We start from the raw sequence: 10,553 nt of genomic DNA, 5'->3' as shown, positions 1-10,553 counted from the left end.
TGACACGATTAGGTCACAAACAAATGACATCTGTTGATTTTTTTTTTTGCAATGACATCTATTGAATTAATTTAATATTCCTTTAAAAAAAGGAAAAAAAAGAGAAAAATAGCCCAAATTTGGGGGGCATTTCTGAGTTGCATGTCATGTTTGTACTTTGTAGTTATGTTTTACCCCGTGTAGGAAAGGAATACTTACCAAAAAGCCAAAACCAAAGTCCCCTATGTTGCCATCATCATCATCATCTTCGTCAATAAACCCAGCTTTTACCCAGAAAAAAAAAGGAGAGAATTTTTATTCAAACAAGGTCTCTTCTTTTTCGTGCTTTTCTGTTTTTTAATTTTCCGGCAAAGTAAAAAGGGAGAAAAAAAAAAAAGTACTTGCTTCTTCTCCTTCCCCTTCCATCTCCTTCCCCCTCCACTGTAGCGTTCGCCGGTAGATTCTCGCCGCTTCCCAAATCGTTGTTCTTGGCGATTTCGGAGCTCGTTCCTGCCGGTGCTGATCTTCCTGGGGGTCGTCGGAGCCTCGCGATCTCGGTCTCAGGTAATGTTTTCGGCTTGAATTCGTCGAGTTCTTGTCCCGTTTTTCGTTCGATTGAAGATTTCGACTTGTCGCGCTGTTGATTCCTCGTTCCGGAGCCCTAGCTTCTGTTGGGCCGCTGCGAAAATCTAGAAAGTTTGAAAATTTGTGGGTTCGCGTGAAATTGGGCGAGGCGGTTTTGTGGGGGTCGTAGCTGTGTTGCAGTCAGATCTGGAATTTGTTTCGAAGCAGCGACGGTATGGAGGGATGCAGTTTTGCTCTGATGTTCACGTAGAAAGTGGATCGGGATGGAGATTGGTTAATTATTCGGGGCTTGGTTGGTTGCTTATTCTCTAGGATGGATTCGATTGATCTCGTGGTCAATGCAAGATTGTAGGTTGAATTCCAGGTGATTAGGGTTTCTTTTAGCATGGGCTGAAATTGGGGCTAATGGAAGTACTGTGTTTCTAAGATCATTGACTCACCATCGAAATGACTTGAGCATTTCCTAGGTTTCTGAAATTCACAACTAGAACTCTAATGTGTTAGAGGAGCGTCTGAAGAAAACTGCATCCAGGGGATACTAGGAGAAGGAGGAGAAACCTAAGATGGACAGAGTAGCTTGATCTGCTGGATCTTTTAATCTCCACAGCATTTTCTTGAAGCCGTTTTAAAATATGCTTGCGAATTGAACTGCTGATCGAAGTGGAGCTAACTAGAAAGATCGGTAAAATAATCTTGTTCATGGCAGCTATGGGGAAGAAGAATACGAATAAAGATATACACCTCGGCTGATGAAATTTGTGGCCTGTTAGCATTAAAGGATTCATTCATCTGTGAGGACTGCAAAATTGGTGAAATTATGCCTAGTTTTAATTAGTCACGATCTCTTCTTTCTTTTTACTCTTGGCCTGAATTGACTCGGAAGGAGAAGTATCAAGGAGGTGATTGTGCTAATGAAAATTGTCCTTTTACTTGTTTGGTATGCATGACTTTAGAGTTCCTTGGAATCTTATTTTGTCGTTCTTTGTTTTGTCTCAGTTCCTGCGATCTGTTGGTGCGGAGCTTCTTTTATAGCTGGCTGTATAGAGCTGCTGAGTTTGGACTCTTCGCTAGTTGAAGGGCCAATAAAGCACCCTGAGAGAGTATATGGAAGCTGAAGAGAATTAAGTCTTTTTTTTATTTATGACTTAATCATGCAGTCAGAGGTGCAGATTTCCTTAGACTCCGAGACCAACCTTCATCCAGAGAGTCATGTAACTCAGGATGGAGGTGCAGGTCTAACAGCTTCCACCACGGCTCCTGTTTTGACACAGCAACCTGGTATGCTTGACTGTACTTCTTGTTCATTGTTGCAATTTTGAAAGAAATCCCGCCTGATGGAAAGCAGGAAGTTCTCCCTTTAGTGATAGTGCCTACTGCCTGTGCAGCAAAAAGACCTACACGGCAATGGGCTGCTTGGACACGTCAAGAGGAGGAAAGTTTCTTTGCTGCATTGCGTCAAGTTGGCAAGGTGTGTTGCAGTCTATACCTTTTAGAACGTGATTTTTTTTTTCTATTTTTCTAATTATCGCTCTCCTTGTTACATTAATATATCATGTGCAGAATTTTGAGAAGATCACTTGCCGCGTGCAAAGTAAAAACAAGGATCAGGTACATGCTTGACTAACTAATTTTGACTACGTTGGACAATTGAAAAGTGCTACTATCTCCTGTAGTATTTAGAAAATATATCCTTTTTTTCTGTATGCAGGTCAGACATTATTATTATCGCCTTGTTAGGCGTATGAACAAACTACTGGGTCCAGGATTGTGTCTTGATGCCAAGAACTCTAAGGATACTAATGCTGCAATGCTTAGATGGTAAACTTAACCTACTATCTGTTCCTTTCTTTTCAATGGAGACTTATACCATTCTATGATATCTTTTTAAATTTGAATCAGTTCCTCGAAATGCTAGCTGGGAAGCAGTGCATAATTTAATTATTTCACAAATATTTTCCACGAATTGACCTTTTCAAGAGGGAAAGGATGCGAAAGGATCGGACCAAAAATAAAAAAAAAAAGAGAGGGAAAGGATGGGAAGTTTCATCCCTTGCTTTGATTGTTGGTCATAATGTTCTTGGGTAACTGCAGTTACATTAGCCATTAGTTCCCTGGGGGCCTGCATGTACATTAGAAAATCTTTTCTTGAGCATATGGCTAAAGGGTATTGGTGTCTGCTTCTACTATGTCATTGGCATTCATGATAATTAACTTGTGTATACTACATTTCTGCTGTAATTAAAATTGTACCGCTGATGAGTTGATCACGAAAATTACTATGTGATTTGTTTAAATAGGTGGTCTTTGCTGGAGAAGTATAGCTGTAAAGCATCGAAGCTTCACTTGAAGCCCCGGAGGTTCAAGATATTTGTAGAAGCTTTGGTTAGTTACTTCTGGATATGTTGTGTTCATCGTGTCTGTTAGCTTGATATGAATTTGAAAGGTTTCAGTTTCTTCATGTGCTTACCGGATGTATATTATTTTCCTTGGAAGGAACATCAACTGCTGAAAGACAGGAAGAAGAATGTGAGGAAAAGATCTCAAGGGGAGAATTGTTCTTCTCCGAGCACTATTTCAAGTCATGGTCGAACATCTGGACATGACAGTCGTGCAGTCAGACTGGTTCTAGTTGACAGTCAGAATATACAGAAATTAGGATCTGGAAAGCCACCATTGAAGCGCCCCTTAAATGTTGTCCACCGTGGCAATGGCAAGGTAGAATCTACAACAATGAAGCCAGCAAGACAGCGACGAAAACCGGGTATGTGTCTTTGTTCTTCCACATAGATTATATCTGGCTCTTATTGTTTGGCATGGAGGAGAAGCATTTATTTGCAAAATATGTTGTCTGTCATGTTTTAATTGCATCCATATTTTTGGGCAGAATGACCATTCAAATGACTTGCTCTTATTTACTCATTTATGTACTGGCTTTTCAATCTAGTTCGTGGATTATAATTCTTATCTATTAAGATTAGTTCTACATGTATGATCACATTCTTAGCTCCTTACACGTTTATGCTTCCAAAATTTAGTTGATTCAGGGCAAGTTCCGGTCCTATATCCATGTTGCCATGCCAGCGCCTTTATGGATAGCATAATTGACCGCAGGGCGCGGGGGGTGGGGGTGGGTGAAAATGCTGATGAGGAATTAGCTTGAGAGCGATTCTTGCCAAAATAATAGCGCAACATTCTTTTTTGATGAGTTTTATCAGTCAATCAATGTGTCTTTAGTGCCTAACTGAAAACATTTGCTGATTTTTGCTACTAATTTCAGGTGGTGCTGTCTCGTCTGCTGCATATAAAAAGTGGGAAAAGGCTGCCATAGCTGGGGTTTCATTGGTTGCTGATGCTGCAGAGCATTTGGAACGAACTGCTGTTAGTAAGGAGGTTGAAAATGACCAGTGTATTCCAAGTGAGTTATTCCTGGTTAATTCACTTGACAGAATATTAATCTAAGAAGTAAGACCTAATTTTCTGACTCTGGTTCTCTGTCTTCTACTAGAGCAAAACGGTTCTGATCATACTGGAGAAGATCTTCCACCTCTTCCTTGTTTCTCGAAGAACCAATTTGTAGAGAGCAGTTTACAAGCTTCTATGAAACTAAAACTTCAATTATTTCCGATTGATGATGCCACAAGAAGAAGCTTGGAGAAGGTTTGTATCTTTGGAATCTTTGTTGACTTGTCTGATATCGTCCCTTCTTCTAGGTGTTTGATGAAAAATGTATTTCCATGTTCGTAGGATAATCATAATCCCTTCCTTGAGCTCACTCTCAGTAATCGTAAGAAAATATCATCAGTCATGGAGCATCTGAATCGCAAATGGGGAAGTTCGAGTGTAGCATGTGGAGAGCTAATGCTTTGTCCATATGGTGTTGAAAGGGAGAAATTGGTTGGTTGTCAAAGATGGACCCAGGATACAGCTATGAGTGCAGCAGATGTTTACACAGTTCTGGAGAATCCCGCGGTGTTCCGCTTAAGGTCCTTCCCCTAAATTTGATTGCAAGATGCTAGTTCACATTATTTTTTTACTTGTGGTTAACATATAGTACTATTTGAAGGTATGGCTGGTTTTCCAAGGATGAGTTAAGTTCGACAACATTTCAAGAACGTCAAGCACCGTGCTTCCCCAGGGAGTCTGTTATGGCGTGTAACAGCACTTTGGATTCTGAACAAATTCCTCCATCAGCTAATCATCAGTTTGAGAAGGTCGGACATACCTATGAGGATCAACTGCTTTCAGTGAGTGCTACCGGTGGTCTTGCATGTCCCTCAATTGTTTCCGAAGAGAGAAGTGGTTATGTTGCCGTAGGTTCGAAGAGTGATCTTATGAAACCATCTACTACTGGTACTGATGCAATGTGCTATGCAAATGAGACAGGTGGTGGGATTATGAGACAGTTGAATGATGGGGTAATAAATCTTACTTGTTCCTATGCTCTCTGTCATATGAGATACTTCTAGCAATTTCGAGCTTTGCATTTAGTGCCCCTATGTTGTTATCGGTATTTGTCTAATATAGCTGCAACTCATATAAATGACAGGCTGGTAAAAAATAAGGTCTAGTACATCAATTTTAGTCTAGCAGAGTGGCCTTTTCCTAGTGCAAATTTTCACATCAACCTCATTGCATTATGGACTAGGAAAGTTCTTGGGTGCTAACCTTGTACATTTGAAGCTTAAATTTTTGCCTAACTTGGGCTAATGCACTCAATTTTATCTTCAGGGTTTATACTGTTCTTTTTTCTATTTTTTGGGGGCCCACTAAGTTGATTCTTTCCTTTCCTCTCTCGTCCACATTTCACATTCTGTCACCAAAATGTAGAGGACCACGCACATGGATGGGATAGTGTTGGCGTATTTGGCCCTAGTTTAAGTGCAGAGGCACTGTCTCCACTCCTCTGATATGAGAAAATTTTTTGTCGGATTTTTAATGTTTGTCTTAGTAAGTGGAATGTCTTTTAATTTGTCACAGATTTGTATACATTCATACTGTTAGATCATTCTAACACAATCTGTTTCCGACCACAGTACCTTTGCTGTTGGAATTTGCAATTTGTGTGCATGTTTTGAGTGAACTAATCCTGTAAACTTGGCAGGATGAACTGAGATCCGGCAACAATATATCAGTGTCAGCCTGTGAGTGGGCTGATAGTCTCACCAATATAAGCATAGGAGATTTACTTGAAGCATCTTATGACTTGCATGTTAACTGTGACGATGAAGGAGTAGCTGCCAAAAGTCCTCAGTGCATGCCACAGATGTCATTTAGCTGTGATTCATTTGATGCTGCTATAGCCGCTCATATTTCTAGATATCAAAACAAGATGGGATCTGAGTCGACCTTATTGTCCCATGCAACATCCATATGGGATGCTGAAGAAACTTGTGATGCCTTCTCATTCCAAAAGAATGCTGCTGTTCATAAGGTCACTTCTGTGTCTGCCACTCATTCTGAAGCCAGTGCACAGATTAGAACAGGTCCTGTGGGCTTGGACGGCTCCATTGAGGTAATACTTTTGGATCTATAAAGAGGACTTCTGCTTCCTAAAGTGAAGATTGATGTATCTCTCTCCAATGGAAAAAAGACGAAAAAAAGAAAGAAGATGGCTGTATTACTCATCATATCTGCTTTGCAGGAATTACGGCAAGCGGAAAAAGCTACTTACGATATTGATCCTGCTGACCCTATGGATGAGTGTCAGCCACAAGATCAACATATTGTGGAGAATACAGCGAAAGATGGTTTTGGGCTGACAGATATTTATTGGGTATACTCTCTCTCTCTCTCTCAGATGCATAAACCCACGCCAGCTCACACAGAAAGGCAGAGGTTGCTCGACTTTACCAGCATTTATTTACTTTTTTTCTTTCTTTCTGGAGTTCCAAGATTGCCTTAACGTGTAGGAAAGGAAATTGTGCTGATACATAATGTCATTTTGCTCATGGATATGACGCTTCAGTGATGCAGAATCTTTTCTTATGGTATCTAGTAGCATTGAGATGCTCTCTTTTAATAAACTTAATATTCCACCCATTGCAGCCCGACTCTTTAGGACCTTTGGATTTGGATGTACCATCTTCAAAGTACCATGCAGAAGATCTAATTTTGAGTGACAGTCTCAGTAGCTTGAACCGTCTGATGGCCAACAGTTTGGATGCATTTCAAAATTGCTCTTTCTTTGGAATGGACAAGAAAGAATCTGGATCTACGGTTGAAGCTTGAGAAAGCGCCTAATCTTGTGGTTACACTGACATTTTACCCGGATGTATCTCGGAGTGGCACGAGGGGAATAATCTGTACCTGTATTTTGTCGTCTTCCCAATTAACTGACTCGAGGTACTGATGCAAGTCTTGAGAAGTTCAGCGATGTGCAGAAAGTTTCCTCACAGATGACTCGCTCAGTTGTACAAAAATAGACATGAGCGAATGTTCGTGACTTCTGTATCTAATTATTAATTTTTTTTGGCTACTTTCTCTGTACATTGTTAATCTCAACCAACGTGGACAATTGTTAGTTTTACTTCGGTTCGTATTCCTGTAACTGTTGTAGCAAAAGAATGAGAACTGTTTCAAGCAAATTTGGAATGCCACCAGACAAGATTTAAAGAGACCATGACTTGGTGGATGCTTTTTTGAAGTAATGTGGTCGTCTCCATTGCCACTGTGTAAAATGTTAATGGTGGCAATGAGGAATCTCTGTCTTTAATGGCAAGAATGCATGGCGGTTGAGTACCCAAGCACGGGTACTGAGATCCCAAGCCATGCCTCTGTGGACCCAAGCCTAGGTGCCAGAGCCTCTGTGGACCCAAGCCTAAGTGCCAGACTGGGTCTCAAGGCAGGGCGCTGGACTAGGCCTGATTTCGAGCGCTAGTGACCTGGGCACTATAGTCGGGTACCCAAGCATGGTTTCCAAAGTCTTAGGCCCAACCTTAAGGAACTTTGGTCCATCCTTTATGGACCATGGCCTTGCCATCGAGGAACTACACCCAACCTTGATAGACCCAAGTCGGGAGCCGGGTACCTGGGAATAGCTGCTGGGGACCGGGACATGGGCTCTAGGGTCTCGGGCACGGCCGCCGAAGACCTGGATATGGGTATTAGGATCCCGAGCTTGGCCTTTATGGACTCAGGCGTGGTCTTTGTGGACCCAGGTCCCGCCTCTAGGACAAGAGCCAGGCTGTCGAGGACCTGCACATAGGCGTTAGGGTTCAAGTGCCCAAGCGCTGAGGCCTCTGGTCCAAGCGTCGATGTATAGTTGTATTATGTTCAAATTTAAACATGAGTTTTTCCGTTGACAATGAAAAGATTTTCCATTAACTCATTTTTTTAAGCAATCAAAACGTCGGAAAACGAAGATTCACGAAACAAATGGAGCCTTAGTCTCTTACTCACTCAAGTAATAACATAAAATGCAAAACACACACGCACTCTCTCTATCTCTCTCTTCCTTACTCTCCCTTCATCTTGCTTATCGGAAAAATATTGCTAACATAAAATTTCTAAACACGACTCGTGCATATTATTTTTCAATAAGTTGAGAAGGAGCATGTATTGGGAAATAACGGTGAGGAAAAATGGCGAAGCTGGGTTGACGGGAACCTATCCTTTTGTATTTAGATCAGAGTCATTAAAAAAAAAAAACACAAATAGCCGCTACAAACTATCGTGATGTGGGAGTTTTTTAGTTTTATGAAGCATGTAAATGAGAGAGAGAAACTTTTCACATTTTCCCGCTTCTGATCCTGATCACGCGGGTACTGTTCACTTTCTCTCCCGTTTTCTGCTTTTCGCGGTACTGTTCACTCGCCTAGAAGGTGCGCCTCCTGGGGTGTTCCAGCCACCGTTTGTGGCTGTAACTTGGTGGCTAGACTCGCAAGGTTAGCCTTTCACTTTCTCCCGCTTGAATCTAGAGATCTTTGTGTCTGCTACTCGGGAGAACAGATCTGGAAATTTGGGTTTCGGTTTTACGGCTTTACGTCGGTTTTGGGTGATTATCCGGGCGATTCTTCCCGGTTCTCGGTTCAATCCTCTGCATTACGCTAGTCCGGGGGTGGGTTGAATCTTTAAGACGGGGGTAGAATCCTTACTTGACTCTACCCAGAATCTGAGCTGGGTGCTGCTCGACTGGGTTTGAATCGTACCATCTGCTATATGGCTCCCCTCCTCCAAAGCTGACCATGACTGAAAAGCAAAGTTCTGGGATCCCTTACCGCGTCTGAAGGGAAACATGGAGCAGGTTGTCCCGCTGAAGGGACCTTCTAAGCCTCCCACACACAATGCTGGCCCGTCTAGAGTCAGTGCCCAATCTGACCATTCTGGGAAAACAGAGCAACCTGCTGTTCAACCAAAGAAAAAGTCTGTATATGTGGCTCATCATGAGCAACGAAATTCTCGGGGTCGAAGTAGGGGCCGTTCCAGGTCCAACAGACGCCCTTCTGATGCTGGGATCGCCTTAGTCCCTCCAAGTGACCGATCTCATCGAAGCCGAAGCAAAGGGGCAGCATCTTCCAAGGACCCCCCCTCAGGGAATGAAGCAGCAAATAACCCAGAAATCATGGGCGATGGTTGCTAGAACGATGGAAAAGGGGTATGGCCTCTCCTTTATACCTCCAACTATTGTTGATGGCAAACATGTTGTTAGAATATCTGATCATATATTGGAAGAAGCTAATCCGAAATGGAAAGAATGTATCGTTGGATACTTTGTGGGGAAAAAACTCCCCTTCAAGTTGACAGAAACAGCAATAAAAAATGTCTGGGGGTCAAATGTTATTGAAGTCTTAGCTAATGCTGATGGTTTCTTTTTTTTTTTTTTTTCCACATTCCGGACGAATTCTATCGTCGGAAAATTCTGGATGGGGGGCCTATAACCATTCTCAGAGTCCCCATGATGTTACAGCAATGGCATCCTACTCTGAAACTAGTGAAAGACCAGCATAAGTCTCTTCCGATTTGGGTGAAGTTGAGGGACATGCCTGTCTCCCTCTGGTCAGCTACTGGTATTAGTGCTGTTGCCAGTGCAATCGGAAAACCTCTTCATGTTGACCTTCAAACAGAGAAGATGAAGATGATATCATACGTTAGAGTGTGCATCGAAATTAGTGCTACACAAAATCTGGCTGACTCCATTGACATTTATATGAATGAGGAAATCTGGAAGATCAAGGTTGAATATGAATGGCGCCCAATCTCGTGCACGACTTGTGGCATCTTTGGGCACAAATGTCCTCCCACAAGTGTGATACCATCTGGGCCTTCCACAGAGCCTAGTCCTCCTATTAGTGCTGATAAAGCCCCTCACAATGCTGATTCATGGCAGACGGTGAGAAACAAAAAGGGCATTCCCCGCAATATTTCAGTAAATAATGCCTCCCCTGATAGTGGTGATCTCTCGGTCCCCCTCCAGATTTCTCAAAAAGGGGATCGCCAAACCCACCAGGTCAATGCAGCGACCTCTTTGGAAACCTCACCGGATTCCTCTAACTCGGAAGACCAGATAGGTGATCATGGTAGCAATGTTGATAGTGAATCTGAGGATGAGTCTCCCTCCCCCCTCCCGACTATAACTCAACGCAAAGCTCCATTGAATCAAGCCGAAGTGCCAGCTAGCCATCCCTCTACTTCTGGAGTGGCCGACTCTTTGGCTGCAATCTCGATGGATGATGCTGATCTTGCTACCAAAGACCATCCTGTGCCTATTACTAGGGGCCCAGTTCAAGAGAGCAGTCCCACAACTGCTAAGGCGGCCAGCCGTAAACCAAAAAAACGGGCTGGCACTAAAAGGAGGTAATTTCTCTAGACCCTTCCTTAATGTTTTTTGGCGTATGGAATATTAGGGGTCTGGGCGACTCCATTAAACAGGCAGAAATAAGAGCCCTCGTTAGAGCTCACAATATATCCTGTCTTGGCATCCTTGAGACAAAGATTAATCCGACCCTTTTTGAATCCCTCTCCGTTGGACTCGTGCCGGGCTGGGAGTGGAA

The 10,553-nt window shown here is 42.7% G+C and overlaps 1 protein-coding gene across 1 annotated transcript; it reads left to right on the top strand.

Annotated features, from left to right (window-relative positions):
* The first annotated feature begins 103 nt into the window (after positions 1–103).
* Positions 104–7,180, top strand: LOC115674207 (TSL-kinase interacting protein 1). The gene is made up of 15 exons (XM_056316512.1): positions 104–307; positions 427–543; positions 1,561–1,842; positions 1,950–2,032; positions 2,125–2,172; positions 2,273–2,382; positions 2,862–2,946; positions 3,058–3,325; positions 3,842–3,979; positions 4,070–4,221; positions 4,309–4,547; positions 4,628–4,979; positions 5,666–6,076; positions 6,206–6,337; positions 6,610–7,180. Exons 3-15 carry the CDS (start codon positions 1,716–1,718, stop codon positions 6,790–6,792), a joined length of 2,328 nt encoding a protein of 775 aa, XP_056172487.1. The 5' UTR covers positions 104–307; positions 427–543; positions 1,561–1,715; the 3' UTR covers positions 6,793–7,180.
* The last annotated feature ends 3,373 nt before the right edge of the window (positions 7,181–10,553 follow it).

Source organism: Syzygium oleosum, unplaced genomic scaffold, assembly GCF_021117445.2.
Source record: "Syzygium oleosum isolate NSW1041296 unplaced genomic scaffold, Sole_v2.1 Sole_v2.12, whole genome shotgun sequence".
Classification (NCBI taxonomy): Eukaryota; Viridiplantae; Streptophyta; class Magnoliopsida; order Myrtales; family Myrtaceae; genus Syzygium; species Syzygium oleosum.
The sequence above is the reverse complement of the archived record's forward strand: the minus strand, read 5'-3'. Positions and strand labels throughout refer to the sequence as shown.